The following is an 18,746-nucleotide window of genomic DNA, read 5'->3' on the forward strand; positions in this document are numbered from 1 at the left end:
ATTTTTTAAAGCATTCACAATCACTTGACCTTTAGTGAGACTCTCTTGGGAGATGAAGAGTCTCGACTTCAGCTCATCCACAATCTAGACATGCTTATCTCATTTAATACGCTACATCAACAAGACTCTCAGCAAGTTGTTCTCCTTTAGATCAGATAACTTGTGATGTGTCTTGTTGCAAATTTCCTTGAAGTCGCTACGAAAACCCTCGTGGAAAAGAGAGCAAGCGCCAATGAATTTATAGTGTGAAACATATAATCATTCCACATAAATGACTAGGGAGGACGATCGTTCCTAGATAGTGAAAAGTATATGTCCGCCTTATCCTCTTTAAAGGTCAAGATCGAGTTATCCTATGGAGTGTGGGGGGAGCTCGCTCCTTGTTTTAGGATTTTAGGGGCCCGGGGATCATTAGGTGTGACGCCTTCCTAGATTCTATAAACTTTTAATATCCAAAACTTTGACATTTGTTAAAAAAAAAATTTAAATAGTTAAAATTAAAGAAAATAATAAAGTCTATAATAAACACTTAATAATATTAATATTTCTATCTTAAACATTTAAAGTTAAAAATTACCATAATTAACTAATTTGACTAAGGAAAATAGACTGATAAAATTAAATAATATTTTATTGAATAAGAAACTAACATAAAACAAAACAAAAACAGTTAAAAAAATATCACTCTAAGTATGCATGAAACTTAATGTCTACAAAAAATTATTAAGTTAAATAACTCAAACAAAAATTACTGTTGAAGTAAGCTGATCTTCAAAATTATCAAGCTAAGTAACTATATTCTTAAAGTTAAAAAATTATTCATTTAACAATAATTGCTAAGATGCTAAAATTCGTATAAGATGCTAAAATTGGAAAGTGATGGTAGTTAGGTGGTTTGAATGTCTATTCCACCATATGAGGATCTTGCACATGCTTTTATTTTTGCTAAAAAAAACCAACATGCTGTAATAAAATAACATTAAAAACATGAAATCATTTTTCTCTATTATCTATCTTTCCATCGTGTGTCTCATGGCAATTATGTAGACTAATTTATATATTCAGTAAGTTCAGTGTAAGTAACTTATTATAAATCTCACGATTCTTTCTATTTTTTAATTAATTTTTCTTGATTCAATGCTGTAAAAATCTGCTTTAAAAACCATAAGAAAGATCCAGAAATCAAGTACTAATCTTCACAAAATCTCCAAAATTGGATCAAAGATATATAATATTACATGCTCAAATCACTACTTGTAAATATATAGTATTTTCTTAATATAAGTAAAACTTATTAACAAGTGCTCAAATTGCACAAGAGATGCTCCATGCAAGTAGGAGAAAAAGATTATAAAAGAGACAATCAAGATTGACATTGTAATAACTAAACCAAGAAAGTGAGTGAAAATGGATTTGAGTGAACTTAGAAAAGAGGTTGATGAGGTTGAACTTGAGAACGAGTTAGAAATTGATGTTGAGAACGAGTTAGAAATTGATGTTTCATTTGTTCGTATAATTTGGGTTGATCATTCAGGACAACAAAGATGTCGTGTAAGTTTTCCACAGTATGAGAATATTATTGTTTCATTTGTTACTACATTATGAGTTAATCATTCGGGTAATTATGTTTCAGGCAATTCCTAGAAAGCGATTCTACGATGTTGTTGCAAAGAATGGTGTTGGTTTAGCATTTGTGAATACAGTGTTGACTTCTTTTTGGGATGGACCTGCACCTGGTTCTGCTGTAGGTTTTGTTGGTGAATCAAGATTAATACCTGATTTGTCTACAAAAACAACAATTCCTTGGTAATTAAAATTTTTTAAATATTTTTTTTAACTACCTCTTCTGTTCTATATAATACTTGTAACATTTGTACAAAAACTGTCTTACAAATAAATATGATATTCAATTTTTCAACATAATATTAATTTTGTTTTCAATTTTATCACTTTTGAATTAATTTGATAAAATTATTATTACATCTAAGAGAAAATTATTATAAAAATGAGAATATATATTATTTTTGAGCTTGACTATATTTATTAAACTAGTAAATATAAAAAATAAAAAAAAAAAAACTAAGAGCTTGTCCTTCTTTATTGATAAAATAATGTTTTTTTTTTAATTTTCTTCCATAATTTGTGAGAATGTGCTTATATTTAAATTATTTATAGGTGCAAACAAGATGAAATGTTTATAGGAGATCTGAATGTTAAATCTGGTCAAGCATGGGAATTTTGCCCAAGAGAGACTTTAAGAAGAGTTTCCAAAATTCTTAAAGATGAATTTGACTTGGTATATGTTCTACATCTAGTACTTTTATATTTCAAATAAAATTTTCTTACCAGAAATATTGCAGCAACAACTGTGGATGCGCACTAAATTTAGATCGATGTCGCAAAAATTGTATAATTTTTCTTTTTTCGAATATCACAATTCTTAACTTATACTCAACTTCTAGGTAATGAACTCCGGATTTGAGAATGAGTTTTTTCTATTGAAAAACATAATAAGGTATGACACAAAATATTATATTGCATGCGATTTGAATATTGCAATTCAGCATTCCAATTAGTTAAAAAAACCAACTATTCAGGGAAGGGAATGAAGAGTGGAAACCATTTGACTCGAGTCCTTACTGCTCCTCATCGGCATTTGATGCAGCTTCTCCAATACTTCGTGAAATTACTTCTGCTTTACATTTCATGGGAATTCCGGTAGAACAGGTAAATATTTATTGAATTTTTTTTTTACATTTCATGAGTTTATAAATAATAGATATGATAATAGATTAATAGTTTTTATATATATAAAAAATTGCAGTTACATTCAGAATGTGGAAAAGGTCAATTTGAAGTGGTTTTGGGACACACCATATGTACTAAAGCTGTAGACAATTTAGTTTACACACGTGAAACTGTTAGGGCAATTGCTAGAAAACATGGTTTGCTAGCAACTTTTGTTCCAAAGTAAGTCACAATATTAAGGATAATAATTTATATGTATGGAGTGTAACTTAGATTTTAAAGTGTGATAATTTTATTTTTGGGATGTTGAAGGTACACATTAGATGAACTTGGTTCGGGTTGTCATGTGCATTTAAGCTTGTGGCAGAATGGTCAAAATGTATTTATGGCATCTGATGAATCATCAAAATATGGAATATCAACTTTGGGGAAAGAATTTATGGCTGGAGTTCTATATCATCTTCCTTCTATTTTGGCATTTGTAGCACCACTTCCAATCAGGTTTTTGTTTATGTTATTTATAACCATTCATCTATGAAGAATAGATTCAGATAAGGACACCGACCTGACACGATATAGACATTTTGCTATCAATAATATAAAAATATAGGACACTAACATTGTTATATTTTTTTAATGGTCAAATAATATAATATTAAAAACCGAAAAAACCCAAAAAAAAAAAAAATCAAAAGAGTCTAAAGCACAAAAAGTATCGGAGAAAACCACAAGTAAAAACAAATAGAAAGAAAAACTACATACAATTAAGACAGCACCAAAAAGGAAAATCATTATCCCCGCATTGAACACTTCAACCAACCAGGAATCACTCACCCAAGACAAAACTAGTGCTTAGATAACAAAACACCAAAGCCATATCAAAAATCTCAAGGAAATGTCAATCAACCATTGAAAACCAGAGAGGCACTAGGTATGGTCTAAAGTCAATTGGAGAATCAGAGAGAGAGAGTACATATAGGACTTATTAAGAAACCATCTCCAAGCCAGAAAAAAATGCTTTTATCCTTCACCTATTTTACATTTGTTGATTTTTCGATAAACAACTTGTCAATACGAGCAGACTAAATAGTACACATCACGACATGTCAAATCATAATAAACCTACTTCTAGTTTTAAGTTTAGGCTCTAAAGAAAGAAAAAACTCAAAAACTGACCTATGATCCCTTGGAATAGTTGAATGCACCCCTAACCACTTAAAAATTATATACTAGACCCTTGAAACCAAGCTACACGTAACAAACAAATCGGATGCAGACTCTACAAATTCCCCGCAAAGAATGCAAGATGATCCCTTTTGGTCAATAATGACTTTCTGCTTGAATAGGTTTTTCTTAGAAGGAAACATATTTCGCATAACCTGCCAAGAAAAACTACTACATTGGAAGTGGGTAACTCTCCCACGTCTTTGGAAGAGCTGGGAACAAGTTATCTATACTCCTCGAAAATAGGACCACAACTAGATTAGAGTTGATAAGCAAACGCCACAATGAGAAGCCATCCCTGTCATATTTCAAAATCCACCTATCATTCTCTTGATTAAACTGGAACCCTTGAATAGTCGAGAAAAACTCAACAACCAAAGGTTCCTCCCAAACAAAGAACAATTCATCTAAGGTCCCAAACAATATTCCCCTAGTCACTTCTCCCTACCGCAGTTACAATCCCATCTTAAATTTTGGAAATAGAGAAGAGCCTTTGAAATTTAATCTTGAGGGGAACATCACCTAGCCAAGGGTCTTCCTTGAAGAAATTCGAATTGCCAGGTGCCATCATTTTTAGATACACCCAACTTAAACCAATTAGAAGGATCATCTTTTTTGGATCTAAGAAGGAAACACTCCTCTTCACCAGGTAGAATTGGAGCGACATCCTAAAGATCTACCCCCACAACAGGAGGAGACAATATAATCACCATAACAAGCTAACAAAATCTCGTACCAGAGACCAGAACAACCCGTAAGAAGTCTTCATCTCCACTTGGATTGAAGAGCTAGATTAACCAGGCATATATCTTTACTACCAAGACTCACATACTTCTTAGGCTCACACACTTCATAACACCTAACTCGTGGGTTTTAGATATTCCATTCACTCCTTCCCCCAGGAATCTTCTTTGAATCCTAACCAACTTTTCTCACATATTCACAAGCATATTAAGAAAAGAGAGATATAAAATCGGAATTGTGTTAAGCACAAAATTAAGAAGGATAACTCTACCCCCTAAACTAACATGCCTATGAGACCAAAGAATTAAGTCTCTTCCAAATAAAATTTAACAAAGGATCCCAAGTGGAGGCCAACCTAGAGTTAGCTCCTACTGGCAATCCTGGGTACCGAAACGGAAGAGACTCAATCTTGCAGAGCATAAAACTCTCAGCCATCTGAAGGAAGGAATGATTAAATTTTATTCCAATCAAGATGCTCTTATGAAAATTAACCCCTTGACCTAAAGCATGCTCAAACCCTCTCAAAATAGCTTTAATTTTCCATAAAGTCTCGACCGATGGCTCAGCCAAGATTAAGGTATCATCAACATATTGAAGGTGGGTAACCTCCAAATTGGAAGGACCAATTTTTAAAACCAGATAAAAGAGTAATATAATATGCACGTTGGATCAACCAACTAATACCTTCGGCTACAAGGAGAAAGTGGAAAGGAGCTACGAGGTCTCCTTGCTTCAAGCCTCTTCAAATCTTGATTTTAGGGGTAGGGGAGTCGTTAACCCGCACAACCAGATTTCCAATTAAGACTCAAGCTTTTATCCAAGATCTCCATCTTTTACTAAAGCCATATCTGATAAGCATTATAATCAAGAATGCTCCAACATACTGAATTATACGCTTTCTAAAAATAAACATTAAAAATGAGACACTCTTTTGTGGATCTCTTAGCCAAGTCAATAACCTCATTAACTGCCACAACTCCATTAACCAACATTCTCTATTTAAGGACGGTAGATTGATTAAGACTAATCAATTTGTTCATCATCATTCTCAACCTCTGAGCCAAAACTTTAGTTATATTAGCTTATGATCCTACCTAGGATTTAGGTCAAAAATACCTACGATCATATGGTTCTTGATCTTGTGGATGAAACTCATAAGTAGTATTTAAATTTCGTGTATCTATCTATCTATATGACACGTATCGAACACCACAACATGTCTACTCGTAGAGATGTGTCTGCATCATAACTACTCATTCTCGAAAAACTATGCTTTTATATTTTCTTACATGAATACTCTGATTGCAGTTATGATAGGTTACAACCAATGACATGGGGATCATACTTATTATGGGGAAATGAAAATAGAAAAGCTCCCTTACGAGCTGCATCTTCTCCTGAAACTCTTGGTGGTTTAGCTAGTAATTTCGAGTTTAAGTTATTTGATGGTATTGCAAACCCATACATAGGCTTAGCTGCCATAATGGCTGCTGGTATTGATGGCCTTCGTCGACATCTTATTCTTCCTGAACCTGTTGGTAAGATGATATGAATCTATTATTGCACAATATTATTTTGATTCTTTTGCTAGTAGTTATGGTTATTATATTTTTGAAATGAAACAGATACAGAGCCAAATCCTGAAAAACTTGAGAGATTGCCAAAATCCCTTTCAGAATCTTTGGAAGCTCTCCATAAAGCTGAATTCTTTAAGGAATTTATTGGTGATGAGTTGTTGACCACCATAAAAGCAATGCGAAAGGTATGAATTTTCTATTGAGTATTTTGTTTTAAATTAGTACTTCTCTCTCTCAAACATGCATATAACTTTATTAACTGTAGCAATCATTGATAAAAGTATATTATATGTTATATTTTATATATTTTTAATTCTTGTACAAATTTAGTGATATTGCTTATTTGAAATTAAACATATTTATAATGAATATTTATTTCCTTATTTAAGTGTTTATCGCATAAAGTATAAAGTGATGGTCGTAGATCAGTTTGTTTATTCTTGAAAATATCTAAATTACCAAAAAATCCAAAATGATTTATACTACCGACTCCTTTCACCTTTATATAATTCTCTCGGGCAAACTACTAATTTTGATGCTCAATTAACGTTACTTATGTTGACAGGCTGAAATCGATTATTACTCGAAGAATACGGATGCATACAAGCAACTCATACATCGTTATTGAGGGATAATCATCTTGTTGGATCTTTTGATTTGTTTGTTGTTCCTTTGTTATTTTTTTCATTCTGTTGTTGATTTTCTCTTGATTTATATTGTCTTAGCCCTTGTTAGAGGTTTTTTTTGGTCAAGTACCAATTGTTGTCACTTTAGTATTTCAGGTGGATTATTTCTTATTCTTAGTATTTATTTTTAATTAAAATAAATAAAAACAATGTTATTGAGCTAGTGATATTTTTTGTCTGTGCAATTTAAAAATTAAAAAAAAAAAGTAAACTTTAACTTTGTATTTAGACCTCTAAATTTAATGGTTTTAGTTTAACTAAAGACAATTAGTTATAGTCCTATTCATTTTATAAGTGTTTGTATCATTGCGTAATTAAGAAATTTTACATTTTATTTTTAACAAAATGGAAAAGTCAATATAAGGTTCTATTTTTAACCACTTTTTGGGTTGGTTTAGGTGGGTTTTCCTGAGTTTGTTGGGTTTACCCGACCCACGAACACCCCTAAAAATAAGGTACTGTTTTCAATCATTGATATATTCAGTGTTTTATCGGATCGGACATCAAATCGGTGAGGATACTGGGTCATTGGTTGAACCACTAGGTCATTGGTCGAACTGCATGACTAAATCGGGTTAAACCGAATAACTCGGTTGAATAGGCCAGTCGTTATAACAAAATTATATAGGTATAAAATATGTCAATCCGGATGATTCAGTCTCTATAAAATATAACTAGCACTTAAATTTTTTGAAAATATCATATTATAAATTAATTCACAAATTTATAATTTAAATTCAAATTTTAAACATAGGTATCACACATAATAAAATAGTATAAAATTATAATGTATAATTGCAAACAAAGTTTAATCACAACATAATTTAATTAAATAATTTATAACAAAATAATTCTATTGTCTATTAAATTTAATTTTAAGAAAAGAAAAATTATTTCAATGTTGAGATCTTCTTCAATATCAAAATCATCGATAACAAAATCAACAGAATATGCAAAAAAAAAAATTAATTTTATTTCTTTTATTTTTATTTTATTTTTTGATTAAAATGCAAATTTTTTTTAATTTTATTTCTTTTATTTTTATTTTATTTTTCATTAAAATAAACATAGCGACGTCGTTTATTTTTTTTAAATAAAAAAATACACTTAAACCGCTAGTTAAAAAAAACCACCAATTTTTAAAGTTTACACCAGTTCAATGACATTTCCGATCCAGCTATTGAACCAAATTGATTACCTATCCGGTTTCCGATTCGACCAGTCCACCGGCCGATCCAGTTTTTAAAACACGGGATATATGAAAAGGAATGTATGTTTCTCTAGGGGTGTTCGCGGTGCGGTTTGGTTTGGTTTTGAGCATAAAAGTCATCCTAACCGCGAGATAAAAATGCATGCGGTTCGGTTTGGTTCGGTTTGGTTCGGTTGATTTTTAAAAAGTCATCCAAACCAAACCAAACCAAACCAATATGGTTAGGATCGGTTCGGTTGACTGCGGTTTACACTATAAAATAAAAATGTACTGAAATAAAAGGAAAAAGAAAAGTAATTCAATGTCAATATAATATATGATATTATACCATACAAAAGAAATTATATTACAAGAACAGTAGAGAACTAAAAATATATTATAAATGAAATACATATATATATATATATTAGACAGTAGAGAATTATATATATATATATATATATATATATATATATATATATATATATATATATATATATATATATATATATATATATAAAATACAAAAAATTTAGTGGATTATGCCAAAACTTAAGTTAATAAATTAATTATTAAAATTCAAAACGTTAGATGTGGCTGTGTGCAATTGAATGTGTGCAATTGAATTCGGAAAGATAATAAATTAATTATAAAAATTTAAAACTTAAGTTAAATATGCGGTTTGGTTCGGTTCCGTTCGGTTTCGTGAAATAAAAACCGCAAACCAAACCAAACCGCGCGGTTCAGTCCAAAAATCATCCAAACCAAATGCGGTTTTTTGCGGTTTCGGTTTGGATTGGTTCGATTTACGGTTTTGCTTTTGGATTGGTTCGGATACGATCACCCCTATGTTTCTCAATAGTAAATTAAATATGAATATTTTTTAAAAGATCATTAATTTATATAAAATTTTGAAAAGGGTCGTGTAAGAATAAGTAAAAATCATTAGAGAGTATTATAGAAGACCGAGGAGGCAAAACATTCAGAATTTTAACTGGAGTCTAAACTCAACTACTTATGGTTAGAAGATTGAGAATCCATATGTAACCACCATCTCTTCCATATCACTAGAAACATGAGATTTCCAATTAAGCATTTGATAAATAGCTCCTTTAATTATTCATTCAATACATGCTTGTCATAGGTAAATTTCACATTAACTTTATACAAACAACTTCTATGTAAGTTATCGAAAGGAAGTGTTTATGTTGTCACAAAGCACTGTATTAGACTACAAAGCATAGGTCCAACACCAATACTGGAATATGCTTGCCAGGGTTGTGAAAACATAAAATAGGGAAATGTCAATATTAAGAGATAGAAAAGGGGAAAATGACATCATAAATGTTAGGAAAAATGGCTTCAAATAAAAAAAATTAGCAGAGCAGGAAAAGAATACAATAAAGCTAGGGGTTTTCCCTTTTATGATTCACCTCCTTTTTACATAGATTTCTCATTTCTCGCGATTGATTATCCGACATTGAGGTACTGTTTTATGAAGCATAACCGTTCCTTTGAATGCCATCATCTGTTGGCAGCTCTTTCTATAGTTGGTAAGCTGCAGCACAACAGTAAACTCGATCACTTATGGAGTTTGGGATGCAAGGAAATGGATCCCCTCGATAAGTAGGCACCTTTTACACTTTGAATCATTTTCTATTTTTATTTTTTTAAAAATGTGTTCATTTTAACATACAAATAAGAAGATGTGAGACTCAACAATTGTCACGAAGAAAAGATGAAATGCTTGTTAAAAATGATATATTTTTGAAAATGCACAGTTGTTCATTTCAAAAATTCAGTATTTATTTTTGTTAGCAAGTAAAATTAATGCAAATTTTATAAAAGAAAATAGAAAAAGCTTTTACCAAATAAATAGAGCTAGAGTTTTGGGGTGATTTGAGTGTAGAGGATATCTGATCCTCACATAATGTCTCACTCTATCATTGCTTATATTCTAGTAATAATAGTAACTCAAAAAATGAAGATGATAAAAAAATGGAGATAACCATTCCAGGGATGCATGGTTCGATTTCAAGCCACAGAAATGTAAAACAAAATGCTAGAATAAAGAGGCAAAATGTTAAACTAGCTCCTCAATTGTTAGTAAAGAAAAATATACCTGTTCAAGTTTCATCCTGCTAAACCCAAATTTATTTATCCATATGGATTCTGCTTCTTCAGCAGCTGGTAGCACAAGGTTCTTCACATTCAAGAAGGCCAGCAGCCTTTCAATGCACGAGAACAGTGTTTGGAAGTAGCCCTGTTCAGGTCAATCGTTACAAAGATAAACAGTTCATTGTTGAGACATGCGCATAAGTGATCAAAAACTAACAATAACCAAGTTTATCACAACAATCAAATCATCATAACCGAGCAATGTATCAAATTTCCAAAAACAAAATCATCAGCAAGAGAAAAAAATTATGATGCAAGACAGAAACCCAGAAAATAAGTTGCAAAACATACAGTGGTAGAGATCAAAGAACTATAAACTATCATCGCTAAACACATCCTAAGGGAATTCTTCAGAAAAAACCCACTTGGTGAAATATTAAATACCAGTCTAGCTCAATAAACATATGCAGACCGTGTAACTTATTATATCTGTTGTACCTTCCCCAGTCCCAGACTTACCATGGCCGATGTATATTCTCGTAGAAAGGGAAGGAAAAAAAACTTTTGGGGAAATTGGTTAGGAGCAGGTGAGGTGAGACATATGGGTACCCATTGAAAGGCCAATCAAGTTAGTAGTACAGTTTTCAGGCCTCACCTTTCCACGGTTTTTGTGTCTTGTAGCAATTAAAGGGAGCTCTGCAATATCTCTCCCAAAAATCCGAAGCATGCCCGCAGATACCACAGATGAACTTCAATGCGAGGAAAATAAAATGTGAACAATACCATAAGTAGAAATATGAAACGTTAAAGTTAAATAAAGAAATCACTTCTTACTTGACAATTAATAATGCACAATACATTCCGCCAAAATCCTGAGTCTGCAAACTCCGTCTGTATTTGAGTGATAAGTCAGTTGAAACAAGGAAAAAATAAATTGAAAAGGATGAAAGCATACAAATGTTCTAATTGAAATTTCTTACCCATAAACCATAGAAGGAATAAGGTCCCGTTCAGTAGCTACGTCAACTATTGGATCAAAACATTCCTGAAACAAACAACAAAGTCCAACAATTGTTTCGAAGTGATCTTGTGGAAACTCAAAAAAGGGTCTCCTAAAGAAAAATAGACATGCACTATTGTAAAGATATTCATTGAAAGTTTGTATCGTGTTATTAAAAATTTAAGTTGCGTAAAACATCATAAATGCCCCATGCAATACTATAAAATATACACAAGTATACACAAACACTTCATATAAATGCAGTGTACATAAATGAAGGGCCTGGGTGTGCACGTGCATAGATAGAAAGATACATTGTGCATAGATAGAAAGATAAATAGTGCAACTGAAAAAAGCATTAAAACCAAAATTTTATCTGGGATATGAGAAAGTTTAGCAGGAACAAGTAAATCCTAAAATTATAGCTGTGTTAACATGCATTTCTGTTACGCGAAGCTTTTCAATATTATCCTAAAATTGGATATTTTTACTTTTTTCTTAATGACTGATAATCAAAAAATACAATCATACAAAGGCATACAATGAAAAAGAATCAATTCCGAAAAAGAACACCATTAATAACCAAAAAACAAAGCATCTCTACCATTTGTAGGGGGACAAACAAGGATTATCAATTTCAACCACCCCACATAAAGAAGTTGTGATCATGAAAATGACGAAGAAATATAAGGACCGACAGAACTTACGTTAAATATTGACAAGGCCTCTAAAAGCAATGGCCTGGTTTCAGGAGAAGCAACTTTGCCATTAACAAGCCTCCATCTTATATCAATCTCATTAAGGGGTTCCAAATATCTTTCCTCTTGCTTTTTCTTTATAATATCCAAAAGAGATTCAGGGAGTCTCTCAGCCACCCTAACTAGAAGGTTCCCCAAAATAGAATGTATTCTTGTGCAATCATTGCAACAAAGCCAGTCTCCTTCCGGCAACTCCTGTTATACAATTACGTCCAATGGACAAAGGCTAGGTCAGTGTCCAAACTTATGTGTCAATATATGAAGAAAGACAATGGTGATACCTTCAAATATGCCATTTTATGATCCCTCAAACAGCCCACGTGATATTCCTTTTCACACTACAATGAAAAAGGAGGGTTAGAGGGTTAGAGAAATTTGCATGAAGTTTGTTTAGCATAACTGAGTCAATCCCGTAAACCACTGTCAATCTGATTATACCCTTTTCCAAATAAGGAAACATGAGTCATTTGTGAAAACATTTCCTAATTTCATTTCCTAAAATGTGTTAGTTTTAATTGTTCACTAGGAGAAAAGAGACACTTGAAGTGAACATTTGGTTTACATTTCAGGAAACATAGAAATGACAAGAACTATTTTCATTATTTCTGGAAACGCGTCATCCCTAACTAGCATTTTATCTTCAATTTATCATAATGGCTCACTTCAAAAGTATTTTATCTTATTAGCAAGTTAAAATGAACATATTTTAAATTAAAACAGAAAATATTTTCACAAAATAAACACACTTCTAATTCTAAATGTAATTGGGGCCTTTCAATGTATTGTCAAAGTAATACCTAGAAAAGAATGATTACCTGATCACATATTATTATTGTGCGCGGACCAAAACCTGATTTGCTGAAGTCAGAACCCCTACATCAACAAAATTCTATTTAAATATATGACAAGGGAAAATATCGTGAATACTGAAGTAAAGTGTGGCAACACTTAATGATTTCAAAAAATAAATTTTAGAGAAAACCCAAGTCTATGCATTGGCTTCTAAGTTCTAATCTATACAATGCAATTATCACCTGCATAAAGCACATCCACCAATTTCAGCTTCAATATCTTTCACTATCCGAATGCATCTCTTGGCAATCTGTTCTATAGGATCAACTCCTTCAACCCTTCCAGCCGCCACCGCATCAGGATTGAGAGCCACAGATCCTTCTCCAAGGAACATGTGTTGACAGATTGGACAGTACCGACCACGACGTGGAATACTTGATACAGATGCACATTCTGTACATTTCCAAACAGAAGACGGTTAAGCTCGTCTAGAAGATGACTAGCTGTAAGTTATCATACAAAGCGAATATTATTTCTAACAGCTGCTTCCAATTGAATAAAATTGTAGGCATCAAGTGTTGTCAATTGCAGATAGCACAAAGTAGCGGATTGTTAAAATTCCTCTATGCAATAGTGCCAAGCGCGATTATGGCAGTCATTTAACAACATGTTGTACTAAATAGCATTTGGCGGAGCTATAGCAGTTTGTCCGAATTCCAATATGCTATAGCGGTATAGCACCACTATAGAGGTTATTTAACATCATTGCATCAAAACCTTAAAATTTATTATTTCCATTTGAAAGTGGAGCTTAATAGCTATAGACAGCAAAAGGTTTACTAACACTATTATAGAAAGTTCATCTTCAAACAGCCAAAACACATGGTTAGACTACAAATTCCATTGGATACATAACCCAAGTTACCCAACCACTCAATTATATTAGACTTAGACAAATAAGATTAACTTGTATGCATTTAGTTAAGAAACATAGAAGTAGACCATAATAATTAATAAGGAAATCAACAAAAAAAAGGTAAAAGATGTTGAAGAAGGCAGAGAATAGATAAGCGGGCATTTTTGTATCATTCCTTCTTCAGTTACCTTAATTTGAAGTATAGTTATAAAGTAGCTTTTTCCTATATGCTACCCAGGGGATACCGAAACAAGAAACTGTTGCATCTCATATTATATCTTTGACTTAATACATGTGAAATAGCTTACAAATAACATTGGAAAAATAAATAGGGAAAAGGGTGGTTGTTCCACACACAATAGAAACTAGACACTTTGCCCGTCAAATGTTGTCAATTAAATCTTACCTTTATGAAATGCCCTTGGGCATCCATCACAGAGCAACAGATTTCCACCATCCCAACAAACAATGCAAGCATCATCATTATATTTTGCAGTGCATTTGCGATCTTTTGAGAGGAATAATGCCAACTCATGGAGAGACACCCCGTTCGACGTGTAGATGTATGCATAACTGCTCAAAATCATTTCATGTCATGAAAATTCGTAGATAAGCAATTAACATTTTCAAAAAGCTTCAGTTCCCCCAACAAAGCCATGCATGACCCCCCGATCCCAGGGCATAGGAACAAATAGAAAACTCACGGCTTCCTGCGAGAAGCCCACCCTGCATGAATTTCAAACTGTGCGGGACTGATCTGCATAATTTAAAAAATTTCAAAGCATTACCTCTACTGCTTAGAAAATCCTGAGGTGTGCCCACTCACATACAAGGGAAATAATTATAAATACCTCAGTGTTGCAGCATCGACAAATAATTCCGGATTTCTTTTTGATACCCTCAAGCAATTTCTGTCCATTAGAACAGAACAGTTAACAGAATAAAACACATACAATAACTTTGAAATTAAATACACAAATAAACAACCTGTCCACGTGCATAATAAGCTACTTCAGCTCCATCAGGCAACCCATCTTCTTCAAAAATTAATTTATGCAATCGCTGATGCCTTAAGAAGAACATGTTGGATAGACAAATAGTTACTATCGCTAACGAAAAGTGATAAAGAAAATAGAAACAGATATACATACACAAAAGACTTGGCACAAAGAGAACTAACTTCTTATTGATCCTCCACTGATTCTTATTTTGTGGAGATGAACATTTTGAATTTGATGTAATTGGAGCAATCTTAAACTTGAGTAGCAGTTTTGATGACCTATTGATAAGAACTGATTACAATAAAGAAGGGAAAAGAGACATGGCTGTAAACAATTTAACAAACAAGTATGTTATTCGAACTATATAAGGGTGCTAAAAAAATAAAGCAAGGCACAAACTTTGTTTCCATGCTGCACAAACTTTTCTCCTGGATAATAGGCACAGAAGCACTCTTCTTGGAAGATTTTATCATGCTAACCCGTTTTGATGACCTTAATAACATAGTTGAAAACATGTAAGCACTCTTCTTGAGAATTTGGTAACGCAAAAAATTAACAAATTTAAATAATATACAAGATAAATAGAATAGATAATAAAACCCACTTTGTTTTCTTCTTCTGTTGTCTTTTAGTTTTTGAAGAAATACTCTTTTCAGAAATACTAGATGGACTAGAGAACAGATATGGTCGAGGAGTCCTGAAATATAGCAATACATTATTGACATAAAACAAAGTCAGAAAGAGGGGACATGCTTAAACACCTTTCATTGCAATTTCGACATGGTTTGAAGAAAATGAACAATTTTTCAACGATAGGAAAAATGTTAATTTTACAATAATTTTTCCCATTAAATAAAACAATGTAATTCAATACATTAATAACCAGTAAAACAAAGTAATTCAATACACAACTATGAGCCAAAACAACAGACCACAGAGAATGAATATAACACTGCATCTTACCAGTACCTAAAACCTAATAATATTGAGTAAATAGGTTTGTTCTCTTGTACTATCATCTTTAGTATACTCAACCTTTGGGACTCCAAACTCACTCAACTCCCAACAGATAGATATTAAACCCAACGGCAGAACAAATAAATACCTGACTCTTTTGCCAACTGCACGAATAGAACCATCTTCAGACTTGCTTGTTTCCACACAAGAATGGCATATAAGCCCAACTCTTTTCACAGTTGAAACAGGGAAACACCCTATGGGAATAATAATAATGATAATAACAACTATAAGCATCCAAGGCAATCAATAAGGAAATAAAGATTCCGTAATATTAAATTTGATTCTTAGCTTTACCACAAAAACTGTGATCATGATGACAAAATTGATAACATAAAACACAATTGACTCCAAAAAACCAAAACAAAGCTCTTACCTCTGCAGCTCCTGCAAGTAAAATACTTCTCTTCAGGCGGTATACAAAGAAAATTTTGAATGGTGGCCTCCAAAGTATGTAAGGGAGCAGTCCTGCATACTCCCAATAGTTCAAGCAGACTCTTTCCATTTTCAAAGCAAATATACTGCGTTGCCCTCTTATATATTTTGCAGGCGTGAATCTCAAATTTGGAAGGAGGAATAATCTACACATGCAGAAGGAACAAATGTAAGAGCGGTCTTGAACAAAGGAATAAGAAACCACTGGGGTAGGTAGTGGGTACGGGGTAAACAAGTAATCAACCATGACCCAAAGACAAAAAAAGATAATGACAACTCACTCTGCGTCCATTGCACAGACAGCACGAACACAATATCCCCCCACCAGCAATTACACCTTGCAATCCCGAATCTGAAGCCTACAATCAATTCACATCAATATTAAACTTAGTGGGCATTACGAAGCACTGAATAAAACACCGACATCAGACACGAGATCTTAAGTAGGATCCGTCGGCTTGTGAAAGATGTAAAACCCGGATTGTTAGCACGGCACGTAAGACCCCGCCGAAGGGGGAAATGGTAATTTCATATATATTTATACACACACATACACAAAAAACATGAAATATATAATTCAGGCCCATAAAAAAGCCCCTTCATGTTTGTTTTACGATCTTGCTTCAAAAAGCTCGATCTTGACCACACCGGCGATGAAAGCAATCTTTCTCTGATCGTAGCACTTAGGCATCCTTGACACGTAAGATCTTACGATCGAGCACTCGATCTTCACTACACTGCTCTATTCACAATTGCAATATTCCAAAGATATTCCTTGACCTTTGTCTTCTCCTATTTATACGCGTATTCTCTAACCAATCCAAGTGACTAACTAACTAGCTTTTCTAACAACTCCTAACCAATTTAACTACTCTAACATCTATTATTATTCTATATCTTAACAATACTCCTATTAAATTAGTAGATTATTTGATAATATAAAGAACTTTTGACAATGTAAACAATTTCCTTAAATCGTAAGTATAATACTATTCATTCTGATTAAAGCATATTGTATCTAAATGAATAACTCGATTTCTCAGTCATTAAGTACAAAATTAAACATATCAGTCAAAATAAAATAAAATAAGTGCAAATTTAACATAAGGTTCTGATGCGTAGAACATGTCAAACATTCGCAATAAAAGGAAATGAATGAAGAATACACTAACCTCCTTCTTGCAACCGACGTAAACAACTGGAACACCATCGAGCAAACCAGTATCAAAGAGCTCCTTCACAGTCATTAGCTTCTCGTTAGCCACGACGCTCTTCGTATTACAAACAGTAGCGGCCTTATCAGCAGACGCATTATCTTCTTGTGAATCAGCCTTAAGCTTAAACGACGGTTTCCGCTGCCGTTTAGAAGTCCATAAAACGACGGCGTTGTTCTTCTCCGCCGCACTGGAGTCAATTTCCGCTTTAACTTCTTCATTTTCCTCGGTTCTGAGTCTCTTCGCTATCTCGTTGTCGGAATGATGCTCGATCCTCTTGCGTCGTGTGTACACGAAGTAACCGTTCACGACCAACTCGCCTCGCCGCCGCCGCTGCTGCAGCTTGCAGTTCTCGGTTTCGGAATCGTGCGACGCGGTTGCTGTTTCCATGGACGACGAATCAGACGGTGAATCTGACGAAGGGAGTGAAAGTGAGAGTGATTGTGAGGTGAATTGTTGAGGAATTGGAAAGGGACATTGGAAATGGAGAGCGTAGGGTTTTGGAGGAGAGAGTGAGTTTCAGAGATTTGGATTGAGTATGGATTGGGATTGGAGAAGACGATGGGGTCCACGAGTTTGACTCAGTGAGTTACTTGTAACTGACTAGCTTAGAAAAGATATGAGGAGGCGCGGATTGGGAGTGTGCCATGACGTTGGGCTCCAAATTTGGATACGCGACCGGTGCACGTGAGATAATAAGTATTCTTCTATAGGGGTGGATCTAGATCAAGAGTTGGAGTTGATGAAGTGTGACGGAAAAGATGATGGTTGATTATGTGGTGGGATTGTTAATAGTTAGTAAATGTATTGGAGGTAAATGGGGACCTAGTGATGAACTCGAGTAAGATCTTTTACTACCCTTAGGCTTTGGAGTATGTACCAACAAACATTATGAGGGCTTAGGCCCAAGTCTATGAGTGAGGCCTAAGACTGAGCTTTTTAAGTTAGAATTGTCTATTAAGGTTGACCTGAAGTCTACATTTTTTTATTTGAATTATATAATATGGGGATCTAGAACTTTCTGTTTACTGCAACGATATTTGAGGATATGTATCAATAGATCTTTTCAAATACTATTTAAAGGTCTTCAGTCTTATGGTAGTTCTGATTAGGTGTATTTTTATGGCAAGTCCACATTCTTATGATAGTACTGATTAGGTGTATTTTTAGGGGTACTAGAATTTTGTGTGGATGCATGTTATGATGGGTTGACATCAGTAGAGTGACGTCAATGGACCTTGCTTTTGTCTCATCTGATTGTCCTTGAAAACTTCGTCGAAGTCGATATGACACGATACTATGGTGTGATCATTTCATGTATTCTAAA

At 33.4% G+C, this 18,746-nt stretch overlaps 2 protein-coding genes across 2 annotated transcripts; one reads left to right on the forward strand and one right to left on the reverse strand.

Moving 5' to 3' along the window:
* The first annotated feature begins 1,275 nt into the window (after nucleotides 1-1,275).
* LOC131620345 (uncharacterized) lies at nucleotides 1,276-7,138 on the forward strand. The gene is made up of 10 exons (XM_058891395.1): nucleotides 1,276-1,551; nucleotides 1,634-1,806; nucleotides 2,176-2,296; nucleotides 2,463-2,515; nucleotides 2,598-2,727; nucleotides 2,825-2,970; nucleotides 3,061-3,249; nucleotides 6,025-6,254; nucleotides 6,342-6,478; nucleotides 6,859-7,138. The coding sequence occupies exons 1-10, from the start codon at nucleotides 1,408-1,410 to the stop codon at nucleotides 6,919-6,921; spliced, it is 1,386 nt and encodes a 461-aa protein (XP_058747378.1). The 5' UTR covers nucleotides 1,276-1,407; the 3' UTR covers nucleotides 6,922-7,138.
* Nucleotides 7,139-9,232: 2,094 nt separating this feature from the next.
* LOC131644650 (uncharacterized) lies at nucleotides 9,233-18,252 on the reverse strand. The gene is made up of 20 exons (XM_058915207.1): nucleotides 17,378-18,252; nucleotides 16,487-16,564; nucleotides 16,147-16,351; nucleotides 15,859-15,967; nucleotides 15,358-15,450; nucleotides 15,153-15,245; nucleotides 14,933-15,031; nucleotides 14,740-14,821; nucleotides 14,604-14,663; nucleotides 14,457-14,509; nucleotides 14,159-14,325; nucleotides 13,079-13,289; nucleotides 12,860-12,917; nucleotides 12,326-12,382; nucleotides 11,994-12,239; nucleotides 11,267-11,331; nucleotides 11,121-11,177; nucleotides 10,942-11,035; nucleotides 10,291-10,431; nucleotides 9,233-9,726 (listed from the first exon to the last, which is right to left on the reverse strand). The coding sequence occupies exons 1-20, from the start codon at nucleotides 17,807-17,809 to the stop codon at nucleotides 9,622-9,624; spliced, it is 2,505 nt and encodes an 834-aa protein (XP_058771190.1). The 5' UTR covers nucleotides 17,810-18,252; the 3' UTR covers nucleotides 9,233-9,621.
* Nucleotides 18,253-18,746: the final 494 nt, after the last annotated feature.

Source organism: Vicia villosa, linkage group LG1 (assembly GCF_029867415.1).
Source record: "Vicia villosa cultivar HV-30 ecotype Madison, WI linkage group LG1, Vvil1.0, whole genome shotgun sequence".
Lineage (NCBI taxonomy): Eukaryota > Viridiplantae > Streptophyta > Magnoliopsida > Fabales > Fabaceae > Vicia > Vicia villosa.

What these genes read in the sequence shown, in the direction of transcription:
- LOC131620345 (XM_058891395.1), top strand. Translation starts at nt 1,408, where the DNA reads ATGGATTTGAGTGAACTTAGAAAAGAGGTTGATGAGGTTGAACTTGAG. An exon ending in TGGGAATTCCGGTAGAACAG is followed by an intron (nt 2,728 to 2,824) that starts GTAAATATTTAT and finishes AAAAAATTGCAG; the next exon opens with TTACATTCAGAATGTGGAAA. An exon ending in GTAGCACCACTTCCAATCAG is followed by an intron (nt 3,250 to 6,024) that starts GTTTTTGTTTAT and finishes CTCTGATTGCAG; the next exon opens with TTATGATAGGTTACAACCAA.
- LOC131644650 (XM_058915207.1), bottom strand. Translation starts at nt 17,809, where the DNA reads ATGGAAACAGCAACCGCGTCGCACGATTCCGAAACCGAGAACTGCAAG. An exon ending in CTTATTATGCACGTGGACAG is followed by an intron (nt 14,664 to 14,739) that starts GTTGTTTATTTG and finishes TCTAATGGACAG; the next exon opens with AAATTGCTTGAGGGTATCAA. An exon ending in TGGGCTTCTCGCAGGAAGCC is followed by an intron (nt 14,326 to 14,456) that starts GTGAGTTTTCTA and finishes GATTTTGAGCAG; the next exon opens with TTATGCATACATCTACACGT.